Source organism: Crocodylus siamensis, chromosome 4 (genome assembly GCF_052110815.1).
Source record: "Crocodylus siamensis isolate JL-2025a chromosome 4, ASM5211081v1, whole genome shotgun sequence".
Taxonomy (NCBI): domain Eukaryota; kingdom Metazoa; phylum Chordata; order Crocodylia; family Crocodylidae; genus Crocodylus; species Crocodylus siamensis.
In genome coordinates this window covers 140,676,636-140,697,509 of record NC_143398.1, presented here as the reverse complement: position 1 = coordinate 140,697,509, position 20,874 = coordinate 140,676,636, and the positions used below count along the sequence as shown (strand labels likewise).

Sequence of the window (20,874 nt, the reverse complement as noted above, 5' to 3'; positions counted from 1 at the left end):
TTCCAAAGGATCTCAATAAAGCCATAAATAGAGAACATTTTAATTCGCCCACCAGAGAAGAGATTATTGCTCAGTTTGCGAATACATGGTTCTTCAGTAAATTAGATGCTTCTTTGGGATTCTGGCAGCTGAAGTTAACATAGAAAAGTTCTAACTTACACATATTCAATACTGTATTTGGAAGATATTGATTTCTACATTTACCTTTCAGTACAGCTTTAGCTCTGGAGGTGTATCTCAAAACTACATATGATTTATGAGCATATTCCAGGTCTAGACACCTCTGTGGGTGATATCATCATCTGGTGCTCCTCCAAGGAGGAGCATCATTGCAAGCTCTGAGGGGTGCTGGAGGCAACTAGGGCAGCAAATCTGAAACTCAAGAGACAGAAATGTGGTTTTGGAGCTACAGAATTGACATTTGTGGGAGACATCATTTCTAGAGAAGGGGTGAAACCGAACGAGAAAAACACTCAGGCTATTGAAGTGATGCCATGCTGCCAGTCAAAAAAGATTTGCAACAGTTTTTGGGAATGGTAAATTATCTAGGAAGGTTCGTACCAAACCTATCTACAACAGCAGCACCTCTAAGGATGCTTCTTGAGAGTAAATGAATGGTGCTGGAATCCAGAAGCATGGAAGGCATTGAAGCAACAATTAATACTAGAACCTGTATTAAAATTCTGTGCCCCCTGGGAAACCAATACAAATACCAACAAATGCTTCACAGTTGGAATTAGGTGCTGTGCTACTGCAGAATTTTGACAACTGATGGCAACCCATTGCACGTGCGTCTAAATCACTAATTAAGGCAGAAAGCAAGTATGCACAGATTGAGAGAGAATTGTTAGGAATTTTGTTTGCATGCCAGAGATTCAGTCAATATATTTATGGGCAGAAAGTGAATGTAGAAACAGATCACAAGCCCTTGATAGCACTGTTTCACAAGCCTCTGAATGACTGCACCTTAAGGCTTCAAAGAATGATGATTAAGCTGTAGAAGTATGACTTGGTTGTTAACTACACACCAGACAAGTTTCTGTTTACAGCAGATGCGCTGTCCAGGGCAATAGCCTCTACTGGCCAAGCAGAAAAGACCTCTGAGAAAGAGATGCAAGCCTGTGTCAACTTGATTGTTAGTTCACTTACGATTGTGGACAGGAGACTACAACGAATAAAAGAAGAAACTGAGAAGGGCCCTCCACCTGGCTCCCTGGAGTTGTAAGTTCCCACTAAAGGGGATTCCCACAAAGGAGGTGGAATCCACCTGGGTTGGGGAACCCGACCACTGAAGGAGGAAGCCCGGAAGGACAGGAATCCCCAAATTTGAAGTTTTATTTTGGGTTAAAGTATATTTTGGCTGGGCTGGGGAAAGCCTGAAGGCCACCTGGGAATCTTTCCCCCTTCCTGGTCACTGGGTCACCACCAAGGCTCCAGAATAGCCTGGGCCTTGGGGCTTCTAGAAGAGTTAATTATACTCAAGGGTGTTGTATCTTATATTTTGTGAGTGGGCACCATGTATTGTGTGGTTTATATTTCATGTTTTATAAGTGTAAATTGATAAAGTCTAAATTTATTAAGTTATACAGAAATCTTTAATCTGATATTATGAGACTAAATATTTGATAGAGAGAGAGTGTGTGTGTGTGTGTGTGTGTAGATATGTATTTAATATCTAAGTAGATTTAAATGTTGATAAGAGTTTAAGGTTATAAAATACCTGTTGAAACTTAGGTTAGAATTTCATTCTAATACTTAACTGTATCCCAAGAGAGGTATAGAACTTGTAAATATTGCCTATAATCCTTATTATTGTAATGTTGTGTGTGTGTGTGTGTGTGCGCGTGTGTGTATTCTTTTAATCTTTTTCTTATTTATATTATAATATTAATAAACTTGTATATAGTTAAATTATAGAGTGTATTGGTTTGGCTCTCTATAGGGTAAAAAGCAAAACTGCACTGCAGCCTCCTGTGTCACTCACTAGCGTGTTTAGCTCTTACTGGCTTTTCGGGCACCACCATTTCCTTAATAGTTGACAGCTTGTTCTTTGCTCAGATGTCTTGGACAGTCCCCAGGCGTTCTCACCTGCCACATCTTGCTGGAATAAGTTGTCAGGAGGATGATTTTAAGTCCTGCCTTTCCTGGGTCCCTTCTTCAATCTTTCCATCCAGCTTTCCATTTTGGGGCTCCGCCTCCCGTACACCCCGTCTTACGCCAACCAGATGTTAATTCCAGATGGCTACTAAGACTTGTCACGGTAAAGGTTTTCTTGTCTTGCCTTTAAGTCAGGAAAGTCCAGTTTGGACAGCATGCTGTCCGGCTTAAGCCGTATGTTAACTGGCCTGTAACTTTACCAGCCCCGGGTTACCTTGCTCCCCGGTACATTTCTGTCTCCTTCTGGCTTGGGTCCCTGTCAGCCCAAGGATCCTTCTCTCTCTTTCTCCTTAGATTCATTGCCGTCCCACTCCTGGCTGGCCGTATCTGGGATCCAGTGCTCCTTCTCAGATAAGGAGCTAGGCCCTCTTGGGCTTAGCTTATCCCTGCATGCCCTTTCTTGGGGCTGCCACCACATGCCCTCAGTGGGGCTGCAGACAGCTCTGGGCCACTTGGGGCCCTCCAGAGGACCCAATTCTGGTCCTCCTTGATCCTTGTCCGGTGGGATTTTTATGCCCCCTCCAGGGAGCCAGCCAGCAAATTGGAGTCGGCATATAGCCATAAAGTGGGTCCATGCTGGTGCTGCGCCCAGCTTCCCCCCAGCTCTTTCTTTAACTGGAGATGGGAGTACATAACTTGGTATGCCAGGGTTACATTTATTTCTTCTCATTCACTGTATGCATGTATTATTGACCCCAATGATCACCCCAAAACCAGTTTAGGTTGGACTGTGTAGAAACTTGTCCTCCCTTTCCACATCCTCCAATAAAATTGCCTAAAGATTTTATCTGATTTTTATCTGCAATAGCCCTGTGGTCTCTGTGTCAGAGCCAGTCAGAGGTTGCTGTGCAGAAAACATGAGCCTAAATGCCTTAGCAATAAAGTTTGCACTAGTGATTTCTGCCCAGATTCTGATTGTGGCCTGGTCTTTCACTTCTGGGGAAAACAGGAAAGGGAATATGTATTCAGGTGATAGCATCTGGTATGTTCATCAGTTACGATGTGCCTGAACTCAGCATATGCAGTCCTTTCTTTGAAGGAAGGCATTAAATCTTCATGTCCCCCCCTCCACAGTGAAAGGGCTCAGTTATACATTCACCACTGATGTTACACTGAGAAAATGAGCAGGTAGAAATGTAATGTGTTAGGGTGTTTGTTGGTGAAACTGATATTTCTGAATGAATTGTTATTAAAGAAAAGAGGTTATAATTTTATAAGTCTAGGCCAAGGGTGTCAACTGTGTCCTGCAAGCTGGATCTATCCTGAAAGCTATATGATCCAGCCTGTTGGTCCCTAGGCTGGCCCCTATGTGCTGGCCCTGGCCCTGCACACTGCAGGCAGCATTAGAAGTCTGTTTGGGATGCACCATGCAGCCCCAGTTCCCTCAGGACATGTGCAGCATTGAGTCCAGCCCAGGTGTCACCTTGCATGTGCAAGTCCTATGGCCACTGTGTGGTGCATGGGTTGTATCTGACATTGTGGGCACTGCACAATCAATTATCCCTGGTTTGGCCTGCAGATTGACCCAATGACCCTTATCCAGGCCATGGGGCTGGGTGCGTTTTACATCCCTGCTTTAATCCATAAATCTGAGTAAATAATTATCTTGAGGTAACCTGTCATTAGTCTGCAATTTCATTAAGCAGGAATGGGAAAGGCAGTTGCTTATTTTACAGTTTTTCTGACACACAGAGCAGCCAGAAACTTTCAGTGTCAGAGGTTGTGTTTTGAGAAATAAATTAAGGAAGAGCACAGTGAAATCTTTGAGAGGACACAGTGTAGAGTCCCTATGACAGCAGCAGTGTGAAGAAAGAAGGCCTGCCTTTATGAGATGTGATAATCAGGAAACTGGCACAGGCAAGTGGTTTGCCACAAGTCCCCGAATTTACTCTGTCCCAACAGGTTGCAAAGGGGCAGCACTGGAGCAAGGGCATATGTGCTGAGACCTCTGCACATTGTGAAGGGCTTCTGGTGCTACTGCTTCTTGTGAATGATGGAGAAGGGGGGGCGGGTCTGAATTTCTGGAAACAAAATGGCTGCTGTCTGTTTAGGCTGTGGTTTTCAATCTCTTTTTCATTTGAAGACTTCTTTAGAAATTTTGAATGGAGCTCTGGGCCCCTTTGATTTGTAAGTGTGGATATTCACATACTTTTGATTGATCATAGTTATCTTTTGTGGACCGCTTAGATGGAGTCTTTCAGGGATTTGAGAGTGGGGCTTAGGGGTCTGGGAGCTCAGGTGGTGTTTTTGTCGATCCTCCCACTCTCAGGCTATGGGCTGAGGAGGGAGAGGAGGATCCACGCAGTGAACCAAAGACTGCGGAGCTGGTGTCATCGGGAAGGCTTTGGCTTCCATGACCACAGCCCACTCTTTGGCGAGAGAGGCAGTGAGCTGCTGGGAAGAGATGGCCTCCACCTCTCTCCCCTGGGGAGGAGGCTCTTCTCAGCCAGGCTGGCTGACCTGCTCCACCAGGCTTTAAACTAAGCCTGCTGGGGGATGGGGGGACTACTGCCACTGCTGGCCCACTGAGCGACCCTTGCAAAGCCAGCAGACCAAGGCACTTAAGGAAGCCCACCCCTGCCCCAGCCCTGGCACAATCTGTGGGCAAAGCAAGAGCCCCCAAGGGGACACTTGTACATTAATGCCAGGAGCCTGGGCAACAAGCAGAAGGAGCTCGTCCTCCTGCTCAGTGCAAAGAATTATGATGTCATTGAGATAATGGAGACCTGGTGGGACTCCATCCATGACTGGACCACGGGTATAGAGGGCTATACCCTGTACAGGAGGGATCGTGTTGACAAAAGGGGCGGGGGTGTAGCTCTCTATGTGAAGGAAAGCTACATGTCCCTGCAAGCTGATGTTGGCGACCGGCATGGACAGCTAGAGACCCTCTGGGTAAAAATTCATGGGGAATACGGCACAGGGGACACAATGGTGGGAGTCTACTACAGGCGTCCCACTCAAAGTCCTGAGCTTGACCAGGAGTTCACCCGGGAACTGACTGAAGCCGCTTGCTCCAGGACCTTGGTTGTCATGGGTGACTTCAATTACCTGGACATCTCGTGGGAAGATCACTCAGCAAAATCCGAGCGGTCACAAAGCTTTCTCTCATGCGTGGATGACCTCTACCTGACTCAAGAAGTCTATGGGCCAACGAGAGGCAAAGCGCTGCTCGACCTGGTACTGGCTACGGGGGACGACCTAATCGGCGACCTAGTGATCGATGGGAAGCTGGGTGACAGCGACCACGAGCTGATCACTTTCACCATCCGCCGTAAAGCTGGCAAGTCAGTCAGCAACACAGAAGTCCTTGACTTCAGAAAAGCCGACTTTGATAAGCTCAAGAGGCTTGTCGGTCAGGCCCTCAGGGACCGTGACCCCAGGGAGATGGGAGTTCAAGAATAGTGGTTGCTTCTCAAGGAAGTGATCCTCAATGCACAAGCTAAATCTATTCCAACATGGAGGAAAGGCAGCAAGAAGGCATGGCAGCCCCCCTGGCTCTCCAGGGACCTAGCGGACCTCCTGCGGCTAAAAAGGAAAGCCTACAAAGGATGGAGGATGGGATTCACCTCCAAGGAGGATTATTCTGTGCTGGTCCAGTCCTGCAGGGACCAAACCAGGAAAGCCAAGGCTGCAACTGAACTCCAACTAGCTTCAAGCATCAAGGACAACAAAAAGTCCTTTTTCAGATATGTGGGGAGCCGCAGGAAAAGCAAGGACAACGTTGGACCCCTGCTAAACCAGATGGGGCAACTGACAACTGATGCCCAGGAAAAAGCCAACCTATTAAATAGGTACTTTGTGTCAGTCTTTCATCAGTCCCATTGGACGCCTATACCTGCTATGGGACAGGGAGATCCAGGTGATGGGGATCCCCTACCCTCCATAAATGCTGACCTCGTGAAGGAACACCTTGAGAAGCTGGATACCTTCAAGTCAGCTGGCCCTGACAATCTGCACCCCAGGGTACTCAAGGAGCTGGCGAGCGTCATAGCCCTGCCCCTGGCACGGATCTTTGAAAACTCCTGGCGCTCTGGTGTAGTGCCCGAAGACTGGAAGAAGGCCAATGTGGTGCCGATCTTCAAGAAAGGGAGGAGAGTGGATCCGGCTAATTACAGGCCCATTAGCCTGACTTCTATCCTGGGGAAGATCTTAGAAAAGTTTATTAAGGAGGCCATCCTTGATGGACTGGCCCAGGCTAACATTCTAAGGGACAGCCAGCACGGGTTTGTTGCAGGTAGGTCTTGTTTGACCAATCTCATTTCCTTCTATGACCAGGTGACCTATCACCTGGACAAGGGAGAAGAGATTGATGTCATATATCTTGACTTCAAAAAAGCTTTTGATCTGGTATCCCATGATCACCTCTTGGCCAAACTGCCCAGTTGTGGCCTTGGCTCCACCATGATCCGCTGGCTGGGAAATTGGCTCTGTGGTCAGACCCAGAGGGTTGTAATTGATGGCAGTCACTCATCATGGTGCCCTGTGACCAGTGGGGTCCCTCAAGGCTCTGTCCTTGGACCCATACTGTTCAACATCTTCATTAACGATGTGGACATTGGAGTCAGGAGTGGACTGGCCAAGTTCGCCGATGACACTAAACTTTGGGGCAAAGCATCCACGCCAGAAGATAGGCGGGTGATCCAGGCTGACCTGGACAAGCTCAGCAAATGGGCGGACGAGAACCTCATGGTGTTTAACACCGAAAAATGCAAGGTTCTCCACCTTGGGAGGAAAAACCTGCAGCTTCCTTATAGACTCGGCAGTGCTACGTTGGATAGCACTACAGAAGAAAGAGACTTGGGGGTCATCACTGACCACAAGATGAACATGAGCCTGCAATGCGATGCTGCGGCTAGTAAAGCGACCAAAATGCTGGCGTGCATCCATAGATGCTTCTCGAGCAAATTCCGGGACGACATTCTCCCTTTGTACTCGGCCTTGGTGAGGCCGCAGCTGGAGTACTGCATCCAATTTTGGGCTCCACAATTCAAAAAGGATGTGGAGAAGTTTGAGAGAGTCCAGAGGAGAGCCACGCGCATGATCAGAGGTCAGGAAAACAGATCTTACGATGACAGGCTGAGAGCCATGGGACTCTTTAGCCTGGAAAAGCGTAGGCTCAGGGGTGATCTGATGGCCACCTATAAGTTTATCAGGGGTGACCACCAGGATCTGGGGGAACATTTGTTCACCAGAGTGCCCCAAGGGATGAGGAGGTCAAACGGTCACAAACTCCTGCAAGACCGTTTCAGGCTGGACGTAAGGAAGAATTTCTTTACTGTCCGAGCCCTCAAGGTCTGGAACAGTCTGCCAGCGGAGGTGGTTCAAGCACCTACACTGAACACCTTCAAGAGTAAATTGGATGCTTATCTTGCTGGGATCCTATGACCCCAGCTGACTTCTTGCCCTTTGGGCAGGGGGCTGGACTCGATGATCTCCTGAGGTCCCTTCCAGCCCTGATGTCTATGAAATCTATGAATGACGCGTGCCCCTGTGGCTGAGCGGCATTGTGGTGGCGGAAGTGTGGCAGTGGTGGCGGGAGCACAGCAGAAGTAGTAAGTGGGGGAGCTCTCGCAGACACTGCTGATGCTGTCAGTGGTGGTGAGTGCCAACCAGAGGTCGGTGACCGCCCACAGATGCCACCGGTGGTGTTGGCAGCAGGGTGCGGAGTGGTGACTGCCTGCAGGTACTATCAACAGTGCTGACAGCGCCTTTTTGTAGGGGGTGCACTGCTACGCTCAGGGTGCATGTGCATCCGCATGCAGCCTCTACGCGTCACCCCTGGAGTCTCTGGACCCCAGGAGTCTGTGGACCACAGGTTGAAAACCACTGTCTTAAGGCAAGTAGTCCTAGAAGTGTTAAGGTGTATTGCAACAACAAACAAGGCCTTCTGGCTTCATGCAGGTAACCAGATTGCAGCTTGGGTCTGCTAGAGCCAAGTGAGTTCAGACTGACTGTTTCTTGCTTCAGCCAAAGACATGAAGGACAATAATCAAGTCCCATCTTCTTCCGTCCACTCAGCAGCATTTCCCATGGCCATAGCTAAGCATTTGGAACAACTGGCACTGGGAGCAACAGTAAATGTTAGACTGGTGGCAGGGACAACCTTGGAGCTGTGTATCTGGCCAGGACTTGGAATGGAGCAGGAATATATTCTAGCGGCTTTTCTTCTTTCCTTCTATCAGAGCAGCAGGTTCTGGATGCACAGCCTCCTTCTTGCAAATCCAGGAGAACGGCTCCTCACAAGAAATGCATTTGGCTTCTACTTTAGAGAGAAGCACACAGCACCCTGAGGCTGTCGCTTGGGCTACTGCAAACCTAGGATGGAGAGATACATATTATTGTCTGCCAGTACCACCACCAGTCCTTAGCAGTGCTACTCCTTGTGGGATTAGCTGCTGGGCTGGCATTTAAAGTATATGTCATGTCTAAAGCAATTTGTAAAAAATTATCCTTCATGAAGCTCATAGTTTCATAGTTTCACAGTTTCTAGGGTCGGAAGGGACCTGAGCAGATTGAGTCCAACCCCCTGCCATGGCAAGGAAGAGTACTGGGGTCAAATGACCCCAGTAAGTTGTATATCTAGCCTCCTCTTAAAGATGCCCAGGGTAGGAGCCAGCACAACTTCTCTTGGAAGTTGGTTGCAGATCCTAGCAGCCCTGACCGTGAAGCAGTGCCTCCTGTTATCTAGCCTAAATCTACCCTCTGCCAGCTTGTGACCGTTATTCCTGGTCACTCCTGGTAGTGCTCGGGGGAACCGGGACTCCCTCAGTCCCTGTTGGTCCACTCTGACTAGTTTGTAATAGGCCACTAGATCCCCCATCAGTCTTCTCTTGTGGAGGCTGAACAGGTTCAGGTCCCGTAGCCTCTCCTCATAGGGCCTGCCCAGCTGCCCCCTGATCATGCGAGTGGCCCTCCTCTGGACCCTCTCCATGTTGTCCACATCCCTCTTGAAGTGCGGCGCCCAGAACTGGATGCAGTACTCCAGCTGCGGCCTGACCAGTGCCGCATAGAGGGGGAGGATTACCTCCTTGTACCTACTTGAGATGCATCTGTGGTTGCATGACAAGGTGCAGTTGGCCTTCCTGACTGCATCCCCACACTGTCAGCTCATGTTCATCTTGGAGTCAACGATGACTTTTCTGCCTCTAAACTGACAAGAAGGGAGTTCCCCAACCTGTAGGTATGGTGCCAGTTGTTCCTCCTCAGGTATATCACTTTGCACTTGTCGGTGTTGAATCCCATCCTATTCTCATCTGCCCACCTCTGTAACTTGTTTAGGTCTGATTGCAGCCTATTCCTCCCTTCTAGCATGCCCACATCCCCCCACATCTTAGTGTCATCAGCAAATTTGAACAGGGTGCTTTTTACCCCCTTGTCCAAGTCACTGATGAAGATGTTGAACAGTGCGGGCCCGAGGACCGAGCCCTGGGGGACCCCACTACCCACATCCCTCCCAGTCGAAAATGACCCATCCACCACCACTCTCTGGGTGCGGCCCTCCAGCTAGTTGGTGACCCAATTTACTGTGTGAGTGTCGACACCACAGTCCCCCAGTTTCTTAATGAGAACAGTGAGAGACAGTGTCGAAGGCCTTCCGAAAGTCCAGGAAGACGATGTCCACTGCTAGCCCTGCATCTAAGGATTTGGTGACCTGGTCATAGAAGGCTACCAGGTTGGTCTGACAGGACCTGCCTCTAACGAACCTGTGTTGGTTGCCCCTAAGCATAATCTCCCCTGCTGGCCCCTCGTGGATATGCGCCAGAATAATTTTCTCAAAAAGCTTGCCCAGGATCAAGGTAAGACTAACTGGTCTCTAGTTTCCTGGGTCCTCCTTCCTCCCCTTTTTGAAGATGGGAACCACACTGGCCCTCTTCCAGTCCTCTGGCACCATACCAGATCACCACTAGTGCTCGTAAAGCCGTGCCAGGGGTCCCGCAATGATTTCAGTCAATTCCCTGAGTTCTCTAGGGTGGAGATCATCCAGACCAGCTGATCTGAATACAGCCAGTCCTTCCAGAAGTTCCCTAACTAGTTCCTCACTAACCCTTGGCCTAGGTGCACCTCCCCTGGGATTTAAGGGGGACCCAGATGGGGGGTAACTGTTCCGGTCCCTGCTTAGGAAATTGGAGGCCAAGAAATTGTTAAATACGTTGGCTTTGTCATCTGGTGTGACGACCAAATTTCCTAGCGTGTCATGCAGGGGCTCCACATTACCCGGAACCTTCTTTTTGCTCCCTATGTATTTAAAAAAAAAGGACTTTTTGTTGTCCGTGAGGACTTCTTGTTGTCCTTGACATGTTCAAGAAGTTCTGGCAACACCTGGACAGAGTGGGTCAGCTTCCTGTCACAGCTCTGCCGGTATCCATACACAACATGCCATTCATGACTTACAGAAGCCCTGGCTCTGCCTGTCCGTGGCCCCTTCCCAACAACGCTCTCAATGTGCCTCACTCCTCCTCTCGCAGAATAGAGATTGCACTTTCCTTCCCTTGGCCAGCACTAACAGTTAATTGGAGGGAAATACTAAATAATTTGATGGGAAAGAGAGACACCAGGCACAGCAAGGTGCCCCTTCTGTCTGGAGGAAATCTCATATGCCTTCCCACTTTGGGGTGTACAGGGAGGATTCCCTCCCTATCTGTCCACCTCTTCCCTGTAACAGAATCTCTATTGCTGTTTAGGGCCATGCACCTGCACATTTCTCCTGGGAAGGCTGTGACACAAACATCATTATTCAACCCACTGTTTGTAGAAAATGTGCTATTAGCTCAAATAGAAGAAAATATTTTCTCATGATACAAGGCACTTACAGGTCTTTGGAGAGAGTTGTGCCGTCCTCCCACAGCCAGGACTCACTGCCTGCCTGACGAGATAGTCCAATCCAGTGGGGAACATGTGCTAGTGATTTGCAGAACTCCTAAATGGGAACAAAGCCAATTCAGTTCACCCCAGCCCACCTCTTTGTACCCTTTCTTCCACTGGTGTGCATATTTGGAAGGCCACTGTGGCCAAGGTCTCTTGGAAAGACTCTATGCACTGAACTGCCTGCCTGCTGAGCAGTCTCCTTGAAAAAACTGCATCTCTATTTTTCTCCAGGTTAACTGACCCACCCATTTAATAAAAAACACAGTCCTATTTTTGTTTCAGTTTACTTCTTTTATCTCCTCTTAGGGCAACCTCAGCTCAGTGACCATCTTTCCAAATAAGGGCACTGCCTGGGTTTACCTTTGGATCCTGTTACTGCTTCTTCTGAGAGGGACAGAATTTGTTGTCCAGAGATGTAAGGTATTTTCTCTGGGATACCTCTTGGCGTTTCCCCTTCAGAAGGCTCTGCTGGCTTGGGGTTTAATCTTAAGGCCAATGAGGTCAGTGCAAGTCTTGTCGTTGTTTTTGAATGGCTTTGGATCAGACTCTTGGGCCAAATAGCAGGGGAGTGGCATGATGCAACCCAGAGATCTTGCACAACACTGAGCAGCACTGGCCCTGTTGCATTTCATTTAATTACATCAGTCAGGGTTAACACTTCTGCTCACACCTTTTTATAGCATGCAAAATTTGTCCAAAGATTATAGACGGGATGAAATGCTGCATATAAAATGTCCTGCTATAAAATCCTATTTTTCTGTTATTTTGTCAAACTTTTACTATGTGGGCTGAAGTTTTACAAGCTGGGTTTCTGTCTTTTTTTCTTTCCTTTTAAATGGTGGCTAAAACTGTTCAGCTCTTTCATAAAACAAAACCAGCAAAAAATATATTATCTTGCCTATTTTTACAAGAATCCTGAGATTTTACTGTCTAGTTGATGCTGCCATTTATTAGACAAAAAATTTGGCAGAGGGGTGGTTTGTGTTTCAGGTATATTTTGCCATGCTGTGTTTTTTAATCCTATCTTCAAAGCAGGATTTAAATTGTGTCCAGTAAAAAAGACATGATACCATCTATTGATAACGCAGGATAAAACAAATACTGTACAGTTGTTCAGATGAATGCAATTTACTGTACACACTGAATATGGGCAGTCATGGAATGCCATCATAGAGCTAAAGTCTGTACAGTAATGTTACTCTTGAGGGACAGGGAATAAAGGTTGAGACAGCCATAATTCTGGTATTTCTTGACTTTTGAGTGCTTGACTTGGACATAATAATACAGTTTTAATATAGTGTTTATGGGTAATGTGTTAAAATTCAGCATGCACCATATATTTTGTTTTGTTAAAAGGAAATCTCATGGAGTAGTGACAGATATTTAAACAGAAAAACTGAATGAGGAGGAGTTTAAGGAGTGAACTGACAAAACAATAATCTGATAGCAGCTCTATCTCTACTGCTGAACATGAGAACTACATTTATGAATTGGTTGCAAAGAGTTTGCTACTCTTCAAAGCCATTCAAATTTATTCCAACGTACAGGGACATCCCTTTTGAGCCATTCCTATGTCAAGCATTTTTTGCCAAATCTGACTGTAGTACAAAAAGACATAAGAGAAGGGACAGTATTTGGCCCTTTTTATTAGTAGTACTTTTCTTTTAGAGACCCTTGAAACCACCAGCAGAGAGTACCAAGCCCCATAAAACTGAATGGTTTGGCGGGAACCAGTAACTGGGCTCAGGTTCTTAGGAAGGAAAGACATAGAGATCTTCCCCCCATGTACACACCCAGGCTATGGAAAAGGAGTCTGTGATATTGGGATGCTCCTAAAGAACCATCCTGCTAACCCACCCCTAATCCTTGGGTCAGCTATTCCTGATGTACTGCCACCATGGGGGAGCAGAGCTTGGCTACATCTTGAAAGAAGACATGGCCAAAAGTTTGCACTGCAATCCCAGAGACAAACTTTGAGGCTAGTTCTGGGGAGCAAGGCAAAGTGCTCACCAGTTCTTCCTTATTTTTGATGTCAAGGAGTTTGGAATCCAAAGAAGTACAATAATCTTTACTCTCTTGCCAGGATTTCCAGGCAGTAGTGAAGAGGTAGCAGGTATGTCCATGTGGTTGCCATTCCTTCGGACATGGATTGGTTTTATCCCCTTGAAAAGAAAACACATTTAATTTGTGATTCTTTGTTTCTGTCTGCTGATGTGTGCAACATAATCCCATATGGATAGGACAGGTGTCATTCTGTGACCTGTGCATGTGCCCCCTGTGTTGAATTGAAAAAAAAATTGGCCTGCCTGCAGTGCCTAAGAAACAGAATTTGCTCCTGGTGTAAATCTTGTGGGGGTGCATGGTTCCATGAGTGGGGTCTGAAAAGTGTGCATGGGTTCCAAGAGCAGGGGAGAGAGCACATGTGTTTCCAAGTGTATGGGCATGGGGAGCAGCAGAGTTACCCATGCTGGCAACTTCTAGACAGCTCCCAGCTGAGCTATGGCTGATGTCACAGCCATGTACTCTGCCAACCCCAGCTGTTGGTCTTAAAGCAGCAGTAGCAAATGGGGACTGGTTTGGAATCCCTGGCATGGGTAAGGTGCTACAGCACAAACACTTCAAGGGCAGGGGGGCAATTCCTGTGCCCCCCCCTAACTTGATGCCTGGAGTGGGTGCCCCTCTTGCCCACTCCTAATTGTGCTACAGCCTGGTTGTGACTGATTCCTGTCCTACCTGACAGAGGCCTGCTGCAAAGAGAGAGCCCCTTGTACTTCCCCTGCCTGATATAGGCTTGTACTTTGGGAGCTGCATGCTACCATCTCCATGCTGAAGAGTGCATCTCTGTGGTTTAGCTGTTGACATACAGCCAGCCCATAGACAATGGTGTCTGGTCCTTACAAAAACCACCTTAACATCTCCATTAACTATTGTTGATTCTATGCTCCTCCAGAACAGACAGAAGCACTTCTGTGCATGGCTGGAAGAACATTGCTGTCTTTCATAGCTAGAGAGTTGCTTACATTTCACCTGACTGATGTTGGTCAAACGCACTTTTGTTCCCAAATTCCATGTAAGTGGAGTATTAAAGGTCAAATTCTACTGCATGAGTGGATATAGGTGCATAATTGTGATTCTATTCCACACTGACTGAGTTCCTGAAAAAGTTAATGAAAAGATTGATGGGTTGTCCTCCTTCTAGCTATCTTTTAGTGATGCGGTCTATGGTATTTTTTATTATTAGAATTTTATTTACTGCAACTTCTGTTATCCAGTTGTCCTGCTCTGATGGCCAACATGGCTATTCACTGGGCACATGTACATGGGACACTTACTGTGCAGTAGCTTAACAACACTGTGCAATACTATGCTGGGCAAAACCCCTGCTAATATGGTACAGTGTTATTAGGCTACTGCGCACTAAGTGTCACTAAAAAATGATGCACTGGTGCTACTGCACAGTAGTGCGAGTGAGTTACTGTTTGATTTAGCACTTGGTTATCCAAGTACTAAACTCAATGCACGGTAATTACATTGCATTAATGAATGTGTAGACATGCCCACTGCAGTTCAGGTAAATCTCTGTATTCCAAGCTAATACTGTGATGTGATCATGCAAAGTAAAGATCTGCATGTACTATTCTTTAATTTGTTTCCCATCTTGGTCCACACAATACAAACAGCATCAGAGGGCAAGCATGGGGAGCTTTCACACATCCCTTTCTACCTGGCACAGAGTAGCTGAGTAAAATGAATGACAATTGTATATTTTCTTACTTGAGCCATTGAGGAAGTATTAAGTGCATGAGAATCAGATGAGTTCTAGTTCTCTTTGTTTCAATGTGAGTATGGTCAGTAGAACCATTATTTTCTAACATTCCCTATAGTGTTCACTCAGCATTTTAAGATTGGATGTTATTGAGACCTGCAGTTTGCAATATTATGGGATATACTGATGCTATTAGACATTTTGCATATCTTTTTTTTTAATTAACCAGGAGGTTAGCTAAAGAACACAGACATCAAATTCCACCAAAATATTTACCTGTGGTGGTAGTGTATGTTTTTAGATAGTAAATTGTTCTCTGGTGCATGCTAGAGTGTTCCTGATGGGTAAAATTTCCCTGGCTTCCACATGGGTTGGAATCCAGGAAAACTTACATTCACAATAACACCACGATGGACTATGCCAATTAAAACAAAACAAGTTGAAATAAGTTGTGCATGTAAAGGAAATTTAGCTTGAATTGTTATATTTATGTCTTTGTGAAACTGATTATTAGCAATGATTGCTTTTGCTATGTTTTCCAGTATTCCTTTAAAAAATCAGAAATTTTAACACTTATTCCTAAATATGAATGAAAAACCTTTCTAAAATACTTATAAAAGTTATAGAATTGTTAGCACCTGATTTACCACAGCTTTACATTAATACAATATCAGTGAATGGAGAGTGACACAAAAATGGATTAATGAAAGGGTAAATAAGGCCCCTACTCTGATTTCTGCAGAATACTCACATAAGAAGACTACGAGTAATGCTGTTCCCAATATTACTAAGCAGAGGATCCCCAGAATTCCTCCACTGAGTCTCCAGGCAGGGTATGGAGCAGGAGAATCTAGGGAGGACAAAGTTAATGTAAAGATAAGCAAAGTGATTCCCTGTTCTGGGTATCTAGATCAGACTGCAGCTTAAGGTAGAGTTGCCCTTACATATGAAAATCACCCACTCAGCCAGGTGTGAAAGCTCACAACAGCCTTACTGCTTGAGTATGGTGGATGTGCAGCAAAGATGTACTTTTCCTAACTGCTAGAGCAGTGAGTTCTTTTTCCAAACCTCTGGGCATTTATACATGTGCTCTGGGAGTGTGGGGGTGCTTTAAATTAGAGTGACTCCAAGAGTCACTCTAATTAAAGTACCCGGGATCTCAAATATATCAGCATCCCCAAGCTGAAAAATGGTGGCAGGAATGCTTTAATTACCACTCTCCAGCAGACTTGATTAATTGTGTCTGCTCCGACACGTTGTAATTACAGCATGTTGGAGCAGCCACACTGCACATGTATAGGTGCCCTCTGTGGCCAACATCCTAGACGCTTGATGCAAGTTTCTCAGTAACATGGTACTAGGCAACATCGCAGAGATAATTTTCTTTCCCCTTTGTATTCCAAAAATACAGTGTTAGGTTCTTCGGGTACAGGAAGAAGCTTGGTTATGAACAGTAGAAGAGAATTCAGGGTAGTCTCTTGGTGACACACATTACACTACCTTTGCTCTCGCAGTTCTGAGGCTTTTGGTCTTTCTCAGATTTCTGAGATCTTTGGCTCCTCCTCTCCTGTGAAGAAGAGCGAAATCTCATGTCCATGTAAATCATCTCCTCTTCACTCATTTCTGAAGAATAGCAAACGTGGAAATGGTCTTAGTGGACAGCAATGGGGAATTGTATTAAATGAAAAATCAGTGGGTCAATAAGTAAAGATAAGCAAAGTAAACCTCTGTTCTGGGTAGCTGGATCAGACTACAGCTTAAGGGAAGTTCCACTTACATATGAAAATCACCCACCTGACCAGGTGTGAAAGCCCACACCAGCTTTACTGCTTGAGTCTGCTTATGTGCAAAGAGGTACTTTTCCTAACTGCTAGAGCGAGTTCTATTTTTAAACATAGATGCTGCAGGTTTCTCACTAACATGGTACTAGGCAGCACTGCAGAGAGAATTTTTTCCCCTCTGCATTCCAAAAACACAGTGTTAGGTTTGTAGGATAGGAGAAGAAGCTTGGTTATGAACAGTAGAAGAGAATTCAGGGTAGCCTCTTGGTAACACTCATTACAGTACCTTTGCTCCCATTGTTCTGAGATCTTTGGGTCTTCCCCTTCTGTGAACGAGAACAAAAGTTCATGTCCACATAAGTCATCTGATCTTCGCCCATTTTTGGAGAATGGCCAATCTACGCATAAGTGTGTGAGTTCCTCACAGCGGGGGAGAAATGAAAGGCCACTGCCACAATTGATTTTAGCATTCCATATAACAACAACCTTCAGCAGGAGGAATAGAAACATAGAAAGAAAGGTTATGTTGAGTTCACTATACGTCATCTCTCTCTGTAAACTTCCCTCTACTTAAATATATAAAGAATGACATTGTATTTTGTTACTTGAGTCTCACAAAAACAGATATAAAAATGGAACAGCCTAACCATTAAAAAAAAATAGCATTTGCAATGGTTTAGGGCAGGGACGGGTAATTATTTCAGGCAGAGGGTTGCTTACTGAGTTCTGGCAAGCCATTGAGAGCCACATGACAAGCAGCCAGGGGCAGATAAATATTTATTTTCTAAATTTTTAGGGGCCCTGTGGGCCAGATAGAATGGACTGGCGGGCTGCATGTGACTCACGGGCTGTATTTTGCCCACCTCTGGTTTAGCATGCAAACTTGTCAGGGCTCAAGTAGTACCATGCAGCATGTCCATATGTGCATAACAGTGCCCTTATATTGGCTGAAGCTGAAAAGCACTGCAGTAAGAAAAATGATAGTTATAGGGCTTGTCTACACAAGATGCTTTACTGCACAGTAGACTAATTTACTATGCAGTAAAGCATGGCCATCTGCATGTCCAGGCAGTTACTGTGCAATCATTTAGTCTACTGAGTGGTTTGTTTGCTACCTACAAATGCAGGTAGTAAATTAACTGTGCAATATTACTGCACAGTAGTGCATGTGTAGATGTTGGCTGGAAACAAATTTGCTGCTGGTCAGCCCCACCACCAGGGGGCCACCCTGAGGCTTCTCCCAAGGGCACAGGCTCAGAGTTTCTTCAGCCCCAGTGCTGGGATGCCTCTTTGCCTTTAAGCTTCTGATGTGTCCCTGGGGCCACCTGCTGCCTGCTTCTGGCCATTGGGTCCTGCAGCTGTGGACCCAGGCTGGATGCAACAACGTCACTGAGCCCAGCAATGGCCCCAGGCCATCCCTACCATCTGGCTGCCTCCCACATGCCATGCTGCTGTGCGGCAAGCATGTGCCCAGGCTTGGCAGCACCCTAACCCTCAGTTGGGGCCCCTGAGGGCCATTGAGGAAGCCACACTGCTTTTTTCTCCTACACCACAGACTGTCCCAGGGCTCCAACTTGTCCCAGGGAGAAACCATGGGCCTCATTGCACAATGGGGTGATGCCAAGGTCCAGATCCAGCTTGCCTGGGGTGGGCATTCCAACACCCATATGGTGGCCCGCGTGCAGGAGTGTGATCACCAGTGGTCAGTGCAGCAGTGCTGCATAATGGTCAAGGCCCTGCAAGCGTACTGGGTCCATGTCACTAACCACAACCGCTGGTCAAGGGCTGCCTGCAGGACCATGCCTATTATGCAGCATCTGGACAGTATCCTCACTCCCTGAAATCCTGAACTCAGTTGCACCATGTTCTTCAGTACCAGTGGCCTGTGAGAGTCCCTGTGGTGGCCTGGCAGCAAGGACTCTTCTGCAGGGGAAGGGCACCAGGAACAGGTCCTGGTCCACTACCTGCCCTCAGCATTGTCCAGAACCTCTAGGAGCCTGGATCAATAGCTGCCAAGCCAAATCCAGGTGCACAGCCCCACCCAGGAGGACAGTGTTACCTGTCAGCTCTGTGTTCCTGAGGGAGCCCTGGCACCCAGCTTGCTGGATTACAAAGGAATTTTTCTATTCTCCCCTCTGCCCCCCGCCCCCTGCCCCCACCTCATCTACCCAGAACTAAGCAGAAGAAAAGTTTAATAGCCATCTCAGGCTGTACGTTCCCTGGTCCCAGTATGGGAGGCCTATTTAACTTGATTGACTAAAACTTGGTTGCCGGGTTAGGGAATGCTGAGGCAAGAGACCGAGTCAGAGGGGGTATGGGTGACATTTGAACAGTGGTTAAGGGTTCATCACAGTTTCCAGCCCATTGGAGCCCTGACCACAAATGCTGTCATACTTTTTCCAGGATGACTGGTGGAAGTCCTCCCCACAAAGTTTATGAATATGCCAAGTAATCCCTTTAAGTCTGTTAAAAGACCACAGTAAAATCTGAAAGTCATGCTAAATTGAGGCTTATTCACAACAGGTAAAATACAAAACACTGATGCTGACTTCACAGTGCATCTGAGAAGAAACAATGTGGTATCCCTTCCAGTATATCTTCTATATTCATAATGATTTCACGCTGGCTCCTAGATATCTGGTTACTCCTTAAAACTTAACATTTTTCTTGGTTGTTAATCAGTTTTGTGAGATGTTCCAAACCAGGTAACCCCCTGTCACAGAAAAAGGTAATTCATTTAAATTTAAACTGTTTATATACAGGATTTTCCCTGTCAATTATGGCTTGTGACCCTCTTGATTTACACAATTAAAAGAATGCTTTGAAGTGGCTACACTAAGGGTATAAGAAAGCTGTAAAGCAGCAAACAGTGTGCTTCGAGAGAGAAATCTCTCTGACACCATCTGCTGTTGTTCTTCAGAAGCTGGGAGAAACAGATCATCTCCCTTCAAAGATCGTGTTAGAAACTTTGCTTGTCAACAAATCACTCGAGTGCCTTGGAACAGTGAGATCCCAGCTTTTGCTCTCTCTCTTTCTCTTTCTCCCTCTTTCTCTCTCTCTTTTTCTTTTCCTCTCTAGGCATAGCTTTCTGAACCTGAATTAGTTAAGCTTGAGTTAGGTTTCCCCAAATACTCAATTAAACCAGGGTAATATTGTAATTGTTTTTGTATGTTTTCCATTACATGTCTATTACTACTAGTACTATTATACGTTTCATTTACTTAGCAATAAATAACTTTTATAGTCAAACTGGTGGTAACCAGGTGTATTTTTTCTTCTCTACTTCCCCTTCCTCACTCACTCTGCAGCAACGCTTCTTTTACCTATGCCAAAGATCCCTGTGAAGCCCAGAAATACTGTGGGGTCCGCTTATCAAGAGGCTACCACTACTAGGACAGTTAGGGCAAAAGATTGGGACGTGCTGAGTTTTTTGAGACACATAGGGGGATCAGCTTGTATAGGCTGATTGACCAGGTTTGTCTCAGACATGCCCTAATGCACTGAATGCTGGCCCATGAGGGTGTCAGCTGGACACCCAACTGGATTCAGAGGTATTCTGTTCACCTGTGTGCTTGTGTCTGACTGCACTTTATTGTTACCTTAATGAACTGATTCCTGACATAAGAGGGTGTCTGCCTGTATGTGCTGATCAACCCAGGTGGGTCAGGCGTGTCAAGTTACTCTGTGTGTGTGTGTGTGTGTGTGTGTGTGTGTGTGTGACCGATTTGGTGGCTGGAGGAACCCAGCCCCACTGAAACTGAGTCCTGCAAGATAGCTCCATTCGGGGTGAGGACTTGCAGAAGGGAGAGATACAGCTCCATATAGAAACACAAGTAACACAAGCAACACATTGATAGAATTACAAAGACCCTAGAAATGTATCTCTAATAAATTAGCACACCCCAAAGTGATGGGCAAATCTGGTAGCAACAGCCTAGGGATGGCATCTACCACTGTGATGAGCTCCAGCTCCTCCCTGGAGGGGGCCACTGCCCAGGCAACCATGTACCATGCCCCTGCATCCTGGGATGCTAGTAGTAGCCACCTGCCAGGACAGACTCCGGCCACCAGGAATGCCTGCCATGCCAATCTGGTAAGCCCCTCACAGGGAGGAGGGCTGGGGCATGAAGGTAAAAATGTGGCCACCTGGGCCCGTGCCAGCTCTCTCGGTTGCCTCTGAGTTGCACACCTGGAGTCAGGGGCCCCACATGGGAGGAGGTCCCTCCACTCCCCCAGCTCCTGCCCCTGCCCTCCAGCTTTGCCTGGCCAAGCTGTCCCCTGGCTCACAAAGTTTTCCCCCCC

General features: G+C 46.6%; 1 protein-coding gene across 1 annotated transcript; it reads right to left on the bottom strand.

Annotated features, from left to right (window-relative positions):
* Window positions 1-8,249: 8,249 nt before the first annotated feature.
* On the bottom strand, window positions 8,250-16,952 carry LOC149866596 (natural killer cells antigen CD94-like). Its single transcript, XM_090041621.1, has 6 exons — window positions 16,859-16,952; window positions 16,292-16,414; window positions 15,543-15,653; window positions 13,036-13,187; window positions 10,971-11,077; window positions 8,250-8,475 (listed from the first exon to the last, which is right to left on the bottom strand). The coding sequence occupies exons 1-6, from the start codon at window positions 16,950-16,952 to the stop codon at window positions 8,313-8,315; spliced, it is 750 nt and encodes a 249-aa protein (XP_089897747.1). The 3' UTR covers window positions 8,250-8,312.
* Between the last annotated feature and the right edge of the window lie 3,922 nt (window positions 16,953-20,874).

Coding starts and splice junctions, on each gene's coding strand:
- LOC149866596 (XM_090041621.1), bottom strand. CDS start 16,952: ATGGGCGAAGATCAGATGACTTATGTGGACATGAACTTTTGTTCTCGT. Junction 15,654..16,291: donor TCAGAACTGCGAGAGCAAAG/GTAGTGTAATGT, acceptor TTACATTAACTT/TGTCCTCCCTAGATTCTCCT. Junction 11,078..13,035: donor TCAAAAATAAGGAAGAACTG/GTGAGCACTTTG, acceptor GTTCCCATTTAG/GAGTTCTGCAAATCACTAGC.